This window comes from Pezoporus wallicus, unplaced genomic scaffold (genome assembly GCF_028554395.1).
Source record: "Pezoporus wallicus isolate ANWC-B61680 ecotype Strahan unplaced genomic scaffold, APGP_CSIRO_Pwel_v1 contig_8188, whole genome shotgun sequence".
Classification (NCBI taxonomy): Eukaryota; Metazoa; Chordata; class Aves; order Psittaciformes; family Psittacidae; genus Pezoporus; species Pezoporus wallicus.
Genome location: NW_026640104.1, coordinates 1,601,658 through 1,618,278, shown reverse-complemented (window position 1 = coordinate 1,618,278; position 16,621 = coordinate 1,601,658). Strand labels below are relative to the sequence as shown.

Sequence of the window (16,621 nt, the reverse complement as noted above, 5' to 3'; positions counted from 1 at the left end):
AAAGCAAATCTGAAGGCAAGAAGCAGGCCCAGACCTTTTGCAAGAGACAAACCTTTTGCAGTCCAGGTGGCTGTTTGTCATTTGTCTACAGCAAGATCTGTCCTAAGATGTTTGATGGCAAAGCAATACCAAACCTGCTTCTCATAGAGCTGATACAGATTTTGCCCGTAGGGTCATTTTGCCTTTTGTTGGTATTTTCAGCTTGAAATCAGACCCTTTGACCCCTCAGAGTCTAGAAGGGAGAAACTCAATCATCTCTGCCTTCAGGCATCTGAAGAAAGGGACACTACAGTACGTTTTAAAGGGCTATAGAACTCCCAAGGGAATAAAAAGGCCTCCCAACACAATGTGTCTGTGTTCATGAATCACAGAATCAGAGAATGGTTTGTGTTGGAAGGGACCTTAAGAACATCCAGTTCCAACCCCTGCCACGGGCAGGGACACCTTCCACTAGAGCAGCTTGCTCCAAGCCCCATCCAACCTGGCCTTGAACACTGCCAGGGATGGGGCAGCCAATTTCTTGCAGATTGATGGGTGTTTTAAAGTATGTGGCTAGAATCTTTTATTTCATCAAGAAAAAAAAAGTGCCATTGTCTCCATTAGAAACCAAACTTCATTAATTAGAAACAGAAAAAACAAAGGAGTAAAAGCTAAATACCATTTTCCTGTGTGAGGACTAGCAGCTCTATGACTGCATCCCCTTGCTCCATCACCCTGGGTGTCAGAAGAGGGTGAGGGAGGATCCTCTCTACCTCCCTATTCTCTCTTTACCTCTTTGTCCTCCCTGAACTGTGCTGCAGCATCACCTCCAGCACCAGGAAACACTCGAGATGAGACACACAATAATACCTAGATGCTCTTTAAAGGTTATACGCTATACATCTGCATTTTTGCTACTGGCCAGCAGTTTAGAAACTCACAAATTGTACAATTTTAGATTGAAAAGAGGAGGTCTGGGTGCTTGTGAATTCTTGTGTGTTACCCAGGGCAGATTCTGAGCTGCAAAACTGTTACAATGTGTATTTGATTTTGTGCAATTATAGTTTAAAGATGCTTTTTAACATCATTAAAGCATTTTCTTTTATCTAGAACAAGCTTATGAACTGCATATAGCTTAGAAACAGGGACTGGATTGTATGTTTTAGAAAGTGCATTAAAATGTATAACAAAGATAGCAAAAATGATAAGCAGAGATGAAGAGAGAATGAGCAAAACTTCATCCTCTGACGGGGAATCAGAAGCATCTGGATGTTCATGAAGCCCCATGTTGGTCCAGTCATAGGAATGCTTTTAGCTGGATGCTGTGGGTGTCATGCTGGGCTGGGAAGGACTCCTGTCCTTGTATAACTTTACTATTTCAGTGGGAGGTTGCTAATGTTAAATTAACCTATGATGACAGCCCTTGTGACCTACAGCGGCCAATGGCCTGGATTAAGGTTAGCAGAACCCACCAGATGATTGCGGTGACTTAAATTCGGATGCTAACTGGCAGAGTTCCCTTCGGTTGGCTGCCCTCAGTTCTTTCCTTAACATTGTATAATTACATTTAACATTTGCTAAACCATTACAGGATGGGTAACAAGAATAGGATGCTAAATAAAGGCACAAGCACTTGTTTATGGAAAGTTAGGTCAATGCAAAATGCAAGCATTTTCTGCTAGGACTAGGGCTGAGAATAAGGGTGTGCAGTTTGCTGTTCTGAGGCAGAGGGAAGTTATTTGGCCTCTCGACAGATTTCTCTCTTCCAGCGCTGAGACTAATTGACACTTCTATATTAAACACTCACCATTAGGACATCCCATGGCCAATTTTAATCATAGCATCACAGAATCCCAGACTGGTTTGTGTTGGAAGGACTTTAAAACTCATCCAGTTCCAACCCCTGCCATGAGGGGGACACCTTCCACTAGAGCAGCTTGCTCCAAGCCCCATCCAGCCTAGCCTTGAACACTGCCAGGGATGGGAAAGGGAAGAAAACAGAACAGAAAGCTGATAGTGTTTGTGTCCTCCACCCTACAAGTGCTGAGGTGGTGTAGGGTTGGGTGGTGAAATGGGATCCAAGGAAAGGAGAGAAACTGAAGGGAAAGGGATTGATGCAAATGTAATTAGTGCATCACAGCTTGGAGGGGGCTCTTGTGGTAGTGAAGAAGGAATATTTCCTTCAAAGAGGGATATCATTCTTCATAGGAAAACTTCGCAGGCAGGGAATTTTATGCTTGTACTTTGCTTGCTCCTCAACATATTTGCAAGCACAAGCAGGTCTTGTGTTGCCTCCCTTGACCTGTCCGCACACAAATCAATTAGTTAAAAGAGTAGATCACTTGATATGCAGCCAGCACTATTTGAGTACTTGTAAACAGCAAGCCAGTTTTCATCAGGGCTAAATACATATTCCTCTGAACAGTATGATAAAAATGAGTTTTCATTTTCATTCCAGTGCCTTTCCCTTTTTTCTTTCCATTTGACCTTCTGGACTTGAGGTAATGCAGCTGGTTCATCAATGTGCATTTATTCCCTTTCTGGCCAGATATCTGGTTTCTGTGAAAGATGCTGGGAAGAGAAGCAGCATCGTGTTGGGCTCTCATATATTTACACTAAGATTTCAGTGACCTACATTTAGTAGCAATTCCCCTGCAGAATTTAATCTTTCTGTGTGAGGTTCAGTGACTTATAAATCCCTATTCTCATTATTCCACCACTTAACTGCTTACCTTCTCAGCAATTAAGTGTTCAGCTTGAAGCGTTGACATTTATTTTGGGTAATAACATCACCCTGTTGATCAGGTTACTTTATTTTCTCAGCAGAAGACTATTTGGAGGCAGCAAACAACAGCCCCTGGATCGTGCATCGGTTTGGGGCTGTGTAAAACTGGGTTTAGAAGTGAAACCACGAGGTCTTTTACTGGTTCCTCCTTGTGTGAAGCGCTTCCAGCTTTGGGACAACACTGGTTGGGTCACCGCCGCAAGCATTTCTGCTCAGTGGTTAAATTCCAAGAGTTTTTGCAGTCATCTGTGTCAATTTTGAGTAGTTTTGCATGTCATTATTGCTATTATTTTGTGCAATTCACTCAAATGCAAGAGGGAATTCAAGAAATATTAGAGGTGCTTTGAGCACCGTATAAATATGTATTCAGTGCTTTAAATATTCTGTTTTCTTTAAAATATTCATCATCCTGGCAATACTTTGACACATTTTAACATGAGCTTGCGGAGACTTGTGTTTCTTTTGCCACAATTAATATTTCCCAGCAATCTCTTTATGAGGTCCAGCAAATGGAGCTGCAGGAGGCTTTTGAAATAGGATACATCCAGTCCAACAGATTGATTTTCAGGATGGCCTTTCTTTTAAGGACAGCTTTGATGATCTAATGGCTCTTTTTTTATCTCTCAGTTATTCTTGCCTTATGTTTGACAAGGAAACAAAGTACATTTCTTGAAAGCTGGGGTACTGAGTTGAACCATCAGTAGTCTTATTTATTGACCCTTTCACCTTTACTCGGATCTGTGGACAGCACCATGTGTCTTTGTATTTATGCATTTACACAGATGTCTGAGCTTGTGTCCCAGCTGTGTTCTTTCCTGTACAGTTGTATACTGGGAGACACTTTCAAGTATACAGGCTATTATTGTACAGTTATCTATTATAACTTTGATAGATCTTGTGTAGGAAAATCCACTGGATTTGAGTTTGTACCTCCTAATTACACTCGATTCGATCCTTATATTGTGTGTTCATGGCTAAATGTAGCAATAAAAGGGATGGCCTGCTCCATAAAGAGGAGAAGTAATAGTCAATTCCCTCCCAGGTTTAAAAATGAACAAAAAATACAAAGCAAATTAGTGAAAGCCTCTTATGTAGACACAGCGTGATGAGGTTAAAGTACTGTTTAGCTTATTCTTGCCCTAATTAACTTTGCGTGCCTAGTCTTTTAATGTTGCTCGTGTGGTTTCTCCATGTTGTCCGCAGATGTGGTATCTGGAACATCCACTCCTATGTTTATCTCAAGTGAGCATTGTATGTAGTTTTTAATACAGCTTCCAGTGGCAATACACAGCCAAGCACCTGGGTTAGCTGGTTGATGGTGAGATGCAAAGCATAGGCAGGGGAGACAGGGACATACAGCTGTGGTGGGACACCTGCTGCAGAGGGGTTTGCTATGGATGGTGTCTAAAATGTGGTGATTTTATTGTTTAGTATCTTCCTAAGTGTCTTTTATAGTCTCCTTGAATTGAATGTGCTGTAACTCGGATTGGTTGTATCTAGAGTTGTTGGCAAGGCATCTCTTGCATCTCAGAGACACCCACCTCTTTTCCGCTCTCTTCTTCCTTTCACATGCTGCTCTCTTAGTGCATTAATCTGGACATGAGCAAAATTAGCAGCTGCAAATAAAACCTCCTTTAACTTACTAATCGCATGGTAAATACCGGTGGTGCAGCAATGTCACTTGTATGTTCACACTTTTAATGTAATACTGTTTATGGTAGATACGGTATATCGGCAGGTCAGACGTAAGAGAGCTCTCCTCTTGCTTCTGGTTTCTTACTCTACTTATACGGATGCAGAATTCCTCTTAACAAGCTCTCTGCCTCCAGTTCTAACTCCCTCTGCTGTCATGCATTTCTTGTGGAAGCTTCGATGAAATTTCCACATCAGAAAGTAGTGAGTTTTCTAATATAGGACTTTAAAACATCGGTGGCAAGGTGCTGCCTTTATTTCCTCTCTATAAGGGTAATATGGCTCTCCTGATGCTTACCATGCCTCTTAAATGTGTTTTATGATTGCTACATTCAAAGCTCCTTGTCAGTTTTATTGCTGATAAAACTTAGTAGTACGCAGGTTTCTAGTGCTAAGCCCAGGACCCTGCTACCTGGCACAACAGCCAGAGAACATATGAGCTAAACACGTATTTAATGGTTCGTTTCTTTGTATTTAAAAAAACAAACACACAGAGAGAACCTGCTATCCCAGCAGATGTTTCCATCTCTAAGAGCGCTCTGTACTCCCGGATCGGCGCCGCGGATGCAGAAAGCGCCACGGGTCTCCTCTACCCCCAGCAAGACTTAGACTCTGCACTACGACTCGCCAGAGCAGAGGTAATTTTCTTCCTAGTTTGGAAAGAGAGAGGAAATATGTGCCCCTTGTGGTTTTCTTCTTTCCTGTGTTCTCCCAGTCCGTTCGTATTATGGACACTTGTTCTATTCCTGAAGCCATTCTCCGCAGTGCTAAAGCCACGCTAGAGGCAAAAGGCACTGTGCTGTAAGTTTTACTTTATGGGACGTTAGTGGAAAGCAGGCATTATATGAACATAAATCTGTATTGGGCTTAACCTCAAGTGTACTCTGCGCATCTTGACATTGCTGTGTAAGTATATGAAAATAGTCAGGTGCTAGAAATAGGCGTAAAATAGTATATTTTACAAAGCAACATATGAGATTAGTCCGACTAATAGTAGCAGTTTAAAAATGGGTGCAATCTAATGTTAGAGTATTCCAAATTTTATGATAGTGTGAAAGGAGCATAAAGGAACACAGACCTTTGGGTGTAAAATGTCATGGGCTATCAGCCCTAAATGCACACACAGAAGCAGTAGAGCCCTCTTGGAGGACAAACCAGGGGAGATGTTCCAAGCCCCTGTACAGAAATGGTTAAGGTTTAGCACCAGGTCAAATCAGACACGGTGTAGTATTTCTTGACACGTGTCCTTGTTATAATCAGGAATGAAATATGAAACAAGAACACTGAGTTAGCTTTCCAAAACTTGAGTGTGATTTCACATCCAAACTTTTTTAATTGCACCGCTAAAAGAGCAAAAAATCATCGGGATGCTTATATTTGAACTTGGAAACTGTACCCGTGTTAATGAGGATTTGATACTGAATTGAGTATTGTACAGCTATTTAATTTCCCCTTTAATGGATCACTTGATTTTACTGGGTTTTTCTTCCCCTTTGCTTTCTTTGTTTCAGATTGTGTCCAAGGAAAGGGAAGTATCTGAGTGGAAAGAGAAATATGAAGAAAGCAGAAGGGAAGTGATGGAAATGAGGTGGGTTATTAACTTGTCACTGATCACACACTGACACTGAGTCTCCTTTCAGCCTGCGGACAGCACACCAAGTACCATGATTATACAACTGTTTGGGTTAGCTGAATTTGTTCAGTTATTTTTAACTGCAGGCTTTGGGATGATCCTAAACTGATACTTTATCTTTGCTCTGCATGGTTGGCACCCATTATGTGGCATGGTGGGCTCCATTGTTTAGGGTTCTCATTGCAAACTTCTGTGTTGCTAATCTCGTTTGCATCATCAAAATACTGAGATAGGAGAGGTCTTAATCTAATGATAGCAAAGAATTGCCTCCAGTTTGTGCTGCGAATTCTCTCATGGATTGCATGGGGATGTTTCTGTTGCCTGTGTGGATGAATCCACCTACAGAACTGGCAGAGGTATGCACATGCTAATTTAAAATCCACTCTCCACAAATAGTTTTGCCAACAGAGGAAGACTGTGAAGGTCTGCAGATAGGTATGAGTAGTACAGGATATTATTGGAAGTAGTTTCTTTAACAGTAAAAGACAAGAACCCAGTTGCCTGTAGAAAACCATTTCTTGCAAAGGAACCGCACTGGCATCCAAGCCTTGACTTTCAAGGAGATTCTGCATCCTTTTCTTTGAACTGAGTTCATTTTTCAGTTCCTGCACATACAAAGCTTGATTTTAGTTAAGCAATAGTTACCTTGGATTTTGCTCATTTTACCAATGAGCTTGATCTGCTCATCAATGGGAATCAGAGAAAATTATCACTTGCAAAAGAGAATGTATAAAGGTATTTCACGGGGTCTTTAAAGCCTATTATTTCCTACTTTTAGACAAACAGAAAAGCCATCCCCTCCTTAACTCATAAATAAAAGGAAACTGTCACAGTATTTTAGCATCCTTCTTTTCAGTAATAATGTCTGCAATTGCTTCCGAGACAGAATTTTCTTCAACATCGCTTCTAGCACCTAAAATTTAATAACTTGGAGGTTTAAAGCTAAAGCAAATGAGCCGTGCCAAGTGATGACCTGCATATGTAATTCCTGCTTATATCTAGGAAAACTGCCCTCTGGGAGTAAGGGTAAAAGGGAGCTGTGGTGCAGAACTCAGCGAACGCCAGCATGGATGCCAAGAGTGGCACATGGCAGGTTTGAATAGTGCAGCACAGGGCTTGGAGCCAGAACTTAAGAGAAGCATCTGCAGAAGGCAAGGGCTTTAGTTCTTTCAGAAAGCATCTCAGCACCCTGCTGAGCTCTCTCCTGTCTTGTGCTCTGGTTTGGGCAAGAAAACAAAACGCTGGCATTGCCCTCAAATGAATAATGAGGCAAAGCGGAAAGGAGCTGCTGCAAGCACTCAAACCGAGGAAGCAAAACAAGGAATGAACAACATTAGGAGCTGTGTAAGGAATGTCTTAGCGCTCACTACACACTCGAGTGCAGTATTTGGTCTGTTCTCTGGGTGCACGCGTCTCCTGGCTGTCAGTGGGCACTGACAGAGGTTGCTTATTCCTTAGTGAAAGGAGAGCAGGGGCTGACACGAGTGGCTGGCACAATGTAGATGTGTACCTTCCTCTTCCTCATAGCAATTTGCTTGCGTGTCTACACCATCCATAACATTTGATTTGGAAAAAAAAACAGATTATCTAAGCCAAATTTCCCACAGGTGCATCCCTGGAACACATGGGTGAAAAAAACCCTAATACTGTCACAAAATGCTAAAATATGCATGTGTGCATAAAGAAGGATTTCTCTTGGAAGATTAAATGTTGAAACTGTCCACATGTGGGCAATTAGAGATGTAGCCATTAGGTATCACAGAATGATAAGCAAGGAGTGAAGGGATTTATCTGGACTTGTGCAAAGCGTTCAACGTTGTCCTGCATGACATCCTTGTCTCTAAATTGGAGAAATATGAAGTTGATAGATGGTCCACCTGGTGGATAAAGAATTGCCTGCATGGTGGCACTCCAAGAGTTGTGGTCAGTGGCTCACCGTCCAAGTGGAGACCAGTAACGAGTGGTGTCCCTCAGGGGCTGGTGTTGAATTAAGTGCACACTCAGCAAGTTTGCCAACACCACCAAGCTGTGTGGTTGCTGTCGACAGGCAGGAGGGAAGCAATACCACCCAGAGGGACCCGGACAGGCTGGAGGGGTGGGCCTGTGTGGGTGTCATGAAGATCAACAAGACCAAGTGCAACGTCCTGCCCTGAGTTGGGGCAGTTCCAAGCACAAATACAGGCTGAGGGAGACTAGATGCAGCAGTCCTGGGGAGAAGGACTTGGGCTATGAGAAGCTAGAAAGAGATAATGCTGACTGCCATAGTGCAGTCTAGGCTGGGAAGTGCTGTAGTCATGAAAGTGTTTAATGTCATGTTCATTGCCCTGAGTCCTTGGCTTCATTTTCTAAGATGATAAAGCATCCTAAAAGTGTCTGGTGTTACAAGGATATGACATGGCTTTAAAAACCTTGTTGCTTACAGCAGGCTTTTGAGGTAATCCTCTTTGGACATGAAACCAATCCCTACCTTTTAGGGGAAGACCCTTGCAGCTATCTTTGCTCTCAAAAGTATCATTTATGGTAAAAAATAAAAAAAAAAAAAAAAAAGCAAGTTGCAACAACAGGACCAACAGCAGGGAAAACAGCATCCAAGCAGATCCCAGTGGAGGCAATGGCTGTAGCTGTGCGGAGATGGGTTCTTGCCCCAGGACCAGAAATGGTTTCTACCTGAAGCCTGAGCAAGGTCAGGGGATGTGCAGGTGTAAAGCCCTTGCTCTGCTGAGTGTTCTACAGAAGCAGGGGAAGTAATACCCTACTGACCTTTGGGTCAAGTGCCCTTCTCAGGGGGTTTCTTGACTCTTGATTGTGGTTCATATTCGTGCAGTGCTGGAGTTACTGCATTAGTTATCCTGGAGCTCCACAGGTTTCTCCTTTCCTTACTGACTTTTGTCTCTCAGCATTTTCCCACATCCTTTCTGTAACCTCACCAAGTTCTCTAAAATGGAGCAAGTGAAAGCAAGCTAAGGCTTCAAAAGAGACGTATTCAAATACCAGTGAGCTATTTTGAATATCCACTTCTGATGAAGTGTGGGGTAATTTTGTTTTTCATAGACAGTCCTGTGTGGCTCATGAATCAAAGCACAGATCAAGCTAGTCCCATTTCATTAGCTTTATTTGGCTCTGGGAAGGGATGGATCATCTTTCTAAATCACATTTAATCTGCTTATTTTGGCTAACCTCTTTTCAAGAAGGGAATTCAAAGCCTACCGTGAGTAGTGAAATAAAATAGTCTTAAAAGTTACATTTTGCCACTTCTGTTTCAAAAACACATTTGGGAACTAGGACACGATGGATTTTGTGCTACATAATTGGGTATTTTGGTCTTGTTCTTTGAAGTGCTAATGGATCGTGTAGTTACTTTTGGAGAGTGGAAGATTAGATATATTTTGGATGAGGTCCAGTTATATTTCTGTTGGGTTTACTTGCTACAGATTATAACTTTGGTTAACATTTACTTTTGAAATAAGCAAACACAAACATGGGGAAGTGGGGAGAGAGTGATGGAAAACTCAGACTCTGCAACTCTTGGGTTAGACCAGTGTGCTTATGTTTATATCAAAGCCATGATTGGTAACGGGCATGCTTCAAGTAACGCGATTTGTTTCAAAGCAATCGCTTATTCTGCCCCGAGCTGTATTGATTTACATGGAGAATTAAAAATCAGGTGCAATGTTTGAACTGTCAGTTTTATTTGTTATTCAGGTATTAAAGTCCAACTTTTATATGCTCCTCTTAAAATGCTGTAGTTCAGTTCCTGAGTAGCATTATTTTCTAAGTAAACATTAGCAATTATGGTGTTCTGTGATGTTTATGAATTCTGTGATGTTTGCCAAAAGCTTTTTGGTTTTTTCCCTCTTACAGGAAAATAGTTTCAGAATACGAGAAGACGATTGCTCAGATGATAGGTAGGTGTTTCTGCTCTGATTTTCTGCTGTCCTCCACTCTGATTTTCTGAAGAGAGCCTAGAGATGTGGTTCAAGTCTGTGGGCTTCATTCTGACGCTGGCTACGTCTGCCAATGCTGCTGGGAATTGGGAATGCATCTGAGGACACCAGTGTGTGCTGCCAGGCTGTGATGGAAAGCCAGGGCTTTGTTTTACAGAAAGTAGGCCCCGAGGCAGTCCAGGTAATACAGAAAGGTCAGGGTTTTCTCTTCTGCATCAAAGCAAACAGTCCCATAGGAAACATTACAAATGCTTTACCCGGAATTCATGGGTATCTCGGGGAGAGACTGTCAATGACCTAAAAACACTTTAGTCATCCTGGCTGTTTAATGGGAGATACCAAACTTAGCTCTTTACAACAACCAGGATTATCTGTGCTAAGTGCATTGGTCAAACCAAAACCTAGATTAACTCAAATCCCAGTTGAGAGATTATGAAAGGCCAATCTACCTCCTTACTTACTTACTGACATAGAGGTCTCCTTTAAGGTCTATTTTATGACATATTTGGCCTCACAATAATTAGAAAACACCTTTGTTAACAGCATACCCCACCAATAAAAACACTACATGAAGCAGCATTTCAAAACCAGCTGTTGCAGGACTCGTGCTTCCTTGGCACAGGAAGTCTGGCCACTGGGATGTGATTTTAAAGCTGCCTCATAAGATTTCCAAAGCTCTTTTCCTTAGCCTGGCTATGGAAAGCGCCAGTGGCTTGTGCTGCCCTGTGCTGCTTCAGCTCGAGCTGTCTCCCAGCTGAGTGGGGTCATGGGTTCTCTATGGCCAAAATTGATGGGGAAAGCAGGAAAAGAAGCAGTGGCCGAGGAGAAAGCAGGACTGAGCTCATCTGGGCAAGCTCGAGTAAGGCAGCAAAGAGCTGTGAAATAGTAAAAGCCATTGGGAGGCTCCTCGGAGTTAAACCTGAGCTGTGAGATGCAGGAGAAAAGTGAATTACATCCATGGGCAGGGAGCGTGAGGAATGCAGCCTGTTTGCACTGTGTTTATTGGGAAACAGAAAGAAATTATTCCTGCTATTCCCCCTGAGAGAGCTGTCACCGAGGGTACAATATGCCAGGAGCACAACGGGCATACCTGCATCTGCTGAAAGCTTTTGAACAGGAAGGATCTTTATTACAGCTGTCAGTGTACCCTATTGGTTTGCCCCTTTTAGATTTGGTGGGCCCCTCATCTGCAGTCAGTACAATGTGACCCCCAAATTTGTTGTTTCTTTTAAATTGGTTTTTTTTTTTTCTTTAGCTAATACTTGAGTTGTATTTATGTTTGTAGCACATTTACTTATATTTATATAAAGAAAGGGGGGAAAGTAGTTTAATATCTGGTGCTTTTGTTGCATTCCTGCATCTCTCGGATGATGGTAGACATCCCAGTCCCCTTTTAAGTGAAGGGGAAAATGGGTCTATAAATAAATGAATAAAACAATTTAATAATGATAATAGCAGCAATACCAATAATCATAGTAATGTATGGTGTATAATGATAACATGCCTGGCTTCATTCTTTATGGTGTTATGCCTCTGCTGCTTTCTGTATGTACAACTGAGCCAGCTTGCCTGCCTTCTGACGTAGTGTCTGTCGTTCTCATCATGCAAGTGTTAAAGTAGGAGTGTCCAGAGTATGCAAAGAACTTAACTCGTTTTGGTTTACACTCAATGTGTGCTGCTATGGCTTCATCCCTGAGGCTGGCCATTCGTATGGGCAAACATAGGAGCTGTCCTTTTTTCCCAAGCATATGCATATAGCATAAGAAGGGGTTTTGATAACAATTCAAAATCTGGGTTTGAGAAACAGATTAAAAAGAAAATAATCAGGTTGTAAGGACACAGTGTCACAAGAAGGTGTAGATTAGGGGTCCTAAGGCCAAGGCATACATAGTAAATTCGACCGTTACCGTTTCCTCTTGGTGCAAAGAAATCAAAGATAATTAAAACATTGGGGCATTGATCAATAAGGCAATAGAAAAATCTTTAAACTTCAAATTCAGACTATCAGTCAGAGCCTTTCAAATGAGCTAGGGCAAGGTTTTAAGAGCTATGGCTATAAATAACGTGATTTGCTGCCCATTTGCAAAGGAACTGAAGCAACACTAGTGACACAGAAAGCATGTGTTAATTAGAGCCATATGCAAATTCTACATTAAATGTGAGGCCTCTTCTCCCTGCATTTAATGTAAACTTTTGATCCAGTTGTCCCACTTTCTCCTCTCATTTGTTGTAAATTACTGTCCCTTCTGCTAAAGGGATTTGTTCATCCAAATGCCAGTTGCAGAGGACAGTGATTGTCTGTGTGCTATTTGCATATATTCACTGAACTATTATCACAATAATGCCTTCCTGCTAAAGCAAATATGCATTTTAACAAAAGAAATGCTTGTGCTGTTTATTTATATGTTCGTTTAACCCTCCTGAGCTGTTTCTACAGCCCTGTTAGGAGGGCATTACAGAGTGAACCCATTTCACAGAGCCCTTTAATGAATATTCAGGGTGGTTGATAGGTTGCCATGGGTATATGTAATGGCTATTAAAAATATTCCATATTAACAATATATAGAATCCCAGACTGGTTTGTGTTGGAAGGGACCTTAAAGCTCATCCAGCTCCAACCCCTGCCACGGGCAGGGACCCCTTCCACTAGAGCAGCTTGCTCCAAGCCCCTGTGTCCAACCTGGCCTTGAACACTGCCAGGGATGGGGCAGCCACAGCTTCTCTGGGCACCCTGTGCCAGCGCCTCAGCACCCTCACAGGGAAGAGCTTCTGCCTAAGAGCTCATCTCAGTCTCCCCTCTGGCAGGTTAAAGCCATTCCCCTTGGCCTGTCCCTACAGGCCCTTGTCCCAAGCCCCTCTCCAGGTTTCCTGCAGCCCCTTTAGGTATTAGAAGCCTGCTAAAAGGTAATTATTGTGATACCATTGTGTATGTTTGCCTAAAAAGGCACTGAAAGTATGCATTGCAGACCATTTCCCTTTGATTTCAAGGGCCGTGGGAGGTCTAGTATTTGCTGTCATATACCTATAGAACCCCGTATTACCCGATTTAGCCTATGCAATTAGTTTGGTGCCACTCTCTCTACAGCCAGCGCTTGCAAGCTGTCGGTGTATACACCCCTGTTAGTGGCTCTTTGCAGAGTTTTGTACTGGTGCTTTCACTGTTTTTCCTTTTTTTCTTACACTGCCTCAACCCCCAACACGTTCTTGTTTCTACTCCTGATTGGGGATTAAAAAGAACAGGCTTTCCAGGCTGCTGCTGCTTGTGCTACTGCTTTGCTGACTGTTGCCCGAGTTTCGCCCTCACTGCTGCGTGGCACTCACAGCCCCATGGAGCAGAGCCTGTGGAACCCCAATGTTCACTGCACCCCACGCTACACACACCAGTCACAGTTCTCTTCCAAAATCCCTTTCCTTGATGGATTTGTAATGTTGGGGTGTTTTTTTTTTTCCTGTTAAAAATGTGTCCTTCTCCTTGTATATTGAAATATATAATTAAATTCTCATTATGAAAAGCAAACAGATGTTATGCTTTGTGCATTACAAATTGTTGCATTACCTTCTGCTTTCCTAACAATTCCTGATTTTCTGTTTTGCTTCCGTTTTTGTTGCTTCTTGCTATTTGCTTGCAAAAACAAAACAGGCAAGCCTGGTAAGTAAAGCTTTTCACCAACTTTCACACCTGCATTTGGCATTTTTCCTTTCTTTTGCTTTTGTTCTCTGTTTGCTTCATTCCCATTAAGTAATGTAAGTAATTCTGAGCTGAGCCTGAAAGCGGATCTGCTGCGGCGGTGCTCTGATTCTGTCAGTTTGGATAGTGTTAGTCCTGAGCATCCTGTTGTTATCGTTGGTGAGCCGTGGACAGTGTGTGTTGCAGATGTCAAAGCTGTTGAATTGAACTATTTTAATCACATAACCTCGTAAATATCTTTATAAAGAAGTATCTGTAACTGCTTAACTAAGATTTGACTGGCAGAATCTAATCAGCGCCGCTCCACTAAGCAGTGTTCTCATTAAAGCTAAACTATAGCTTAGAAAATATCACATAGATTTTCCTGTCCCCATCCAGCCAGATGTTTTCTGTAGTATTTAACCACTTTGGGTTTAAATGTTTCTTAACTGCGATTATCAGATGCCTCTTCCCTGAGGCTCACTGGAAACTTCCAATTTATATGAAAGTTTCCTTCTTTTCAATTTATATGTCCCCAGTATAAATTCCAGTTTTCTCCTTAAGGTTTAATAAGGGCCTCAGCTCTCTCCATGGACACCTTTAGGATGTAGTGAAAGGGAGAGGAAAAAGGGAGCGTTGGATGCTACCCGCCCCTAATTCCCATGTGGAAGTGGGGCTGGGATGAGTATTTGAGGAGTGAGAAGGATGCACTGGGAGGGACAGGAAGAGCTTGGTAGTTCTGAGGGAGTCATGGACGTGTGGAAACAAAAAAGAAGGAAGCTGCTAAAATACCACAGACAGCAGAAAAAGGGAAGCTGTGACGTTAAAAGCGTTTAAGTACATTACGTGATCATGCAAACGGATCCCTCCTGCACGGAGCTGTGACAGCAGAGGTTTTGCCAGAGGGCAGGATCCTGCCGGGAAGTGTTTGGGAATTAAGCTAGAGTGTGTGATTAACCACATCGTGTGCTGGAACACACAAGGGGATGACTTCTCAGGTTTAGAATGAAAGGATGACAAATGGTTTTCTCATTTTTCCTTGAGAATACCTTAATTTTGACATTATAGTTGCTCACAGGGTGCCTCGAAGGAAGCAAAATAGAAAAGAATGTTAATTTACTATGAAATGTTGAATGTTATCAAAGTGATGCGGTATTAGAGGGCTCTGGGTTTGTCTGTTCAAGGTGTTTGTTCACCAGTAAAATAAAGGTGATTTCCAGTGCTGCAGACTCAGTGCACCCTGAGAGCTGCTATGGTCCTTTTGGTCTCCTATGCCACAGAGAGCAAAATAACCTCAGGTCAGGCTCTAGCCAAGCAAGATGCTGTGGAGAGTGTGCAGAGGAGCACAGAACATGGCCAACGTGAGCATTGCCACTGCTCTGGGATCGGTTAGGCTAGGAAAAAAGGTGTCTAAAAGGGGTAAATATGCAAAAGGAAGAGATTAATCTCAGTTTGGGAATTGACATTATCAACTCTGAGATTTCAGAGCTGAGCAGCACCGTGAAATACTTAACTCAGATTAAGATTTCTATTCAAATAAGAACATAAACTCTTGTTTAGTTCTTTATATTCCAACCTATAAAGGCCTGAATGAACAGTTGTAGCCTCTGAAATGCCCTGTGATTTTTACATGGGAGAACTTATTTTAGTTTCCATCACAAAGGAAAATGGTAATATACTGTCCCTGCCTCTGTCCCTGCCTCAAATTTAACCGTACACAGGAGAGGCTTGGAAGATGCTTTCTGCAGACCAGAACTTGGGAATTCTGTCTAGTGTTAGATTTCCTTCCTGCCACCTGCTCTCATTACAAAATGAGAGTTTGCAAAACACTGTTTTTCCAAGGGAAGAATTGGAGTTGAATTCCATTAAACGAAGTGCCTTGTTTGTGAAGATTAGGAGAGATGCCAGGAGATGACAAGCACCTATCAGCAACGGCCCATAATTTATTACCAGTGCTAGTAATATGCATAAATGTCTCTTCCTTCAGCTAGTGCATCTTCAGGCCAGTGAGGGAAATCCAGCATCAGCCTTTTTCATGGGAGCAGCAGAGTTCAGAGTGCAGTAAATCAACAGTACAGACTTATAGTCACATTTTTCCCCACCATCAAAATATTTAGCTATAATGTATTTAGCAGCCTTTTTCCAAAACAGGATTGTGTGGTTTTTATAAAAGTGACTTTTATTTGGATCCTCCAAACTTACTAATCCACAACATAGAGCACGGTAGAGTTGAAGCTATAGATGATAGTGAAATCAGTGTTCTTTTACTACTATTATCCTTCTGAAGATGACTGTTTTCTCTCCCCCTCTCTTCTTTCTAACAGAGGATGAACAGAGAGAGAAATCTGTCTCCCATCACACTGTCCAGCAGCTGATAGTGGAGAAGGAACAAGCGTTGGCAGATCTGAACTCAGTGGAGAAATCCCTGGCAGATCTTTTCAGGAGATACGAGAAAATGAAAGAAGTATTGGAGGGGTTTCGGAAGGTGAGTCCTGTTAAAGTCCCCTCCTTCAATGAGCAACATGGAGCAGGGTCCTGCGTGTACCAGTTCTGCTTAACAGAAGGCAGGACTTTGTTTCCAGTTGAATCTGATGCACATTAGAAGGCATTGTGCTGCGGAAGGGAGAACGTGACTGCTCATTTGTGTTTTCCCTTTGGATCAGCTTTAGAAATAGAGATTTTCCACAGGAGCAACTTGCTTCCATCTGTGACATTGTGATTGCAGTAGGTGACGCATAATCTGGAGAGGGGCTTTTGACAAGGGTACATAGGGACAGGCCAAGGGGAATGGCTTTAACCTGCCAGAGGGGAGACTGAGATGAGCTCTTAGGCAGAAGCTCTTCCCTGTGAGGGTGCTGAGGCGCTGGCACAGGGTGCCCAGAGAAGCTGTGGCTGCCCCATCCCTGGCAGTGTTCAAGGCC

The 16,621-nt window shown here is 42.5% G+C and overlaps 1 protein-coding gene across 11 annotated transcripts in view; it reads left to right on the top strand.

The window, feature by feature from the left end:
* Window positions 1-16,621, top strand: part of TACC2 (transforming acidic coiled-coil containing protein 2) — a 128,198-nt gene that overhangs the window by 108,269 nt on the left and 3,308 nt on the right. For all 11 annotated transcript variants that reach the window (XM_057417278.1, XM_057417268.1, XM_057417273.1 and 8 more), the window contains 4 exons: window positions 4,951-5,094; window positions 5,968-6,044; window positions 9,951-9,994; window positions 16,025-16,185. In XM_057417278.1, coding sequence (XP_057273261.1) covers window positions 4,951-5,094; window positions 5,968-6,044; window positions 9,951-9,994; window positions 16,025-16,185 — 426 coding nt within the window. The remainder of the gene's footprint in view (window positions 1-4,950; window positions 5,095-5,967; window positions 6,045-9,950; window positions 9,995-16,024; window positions 16,186-16,621) is intronic.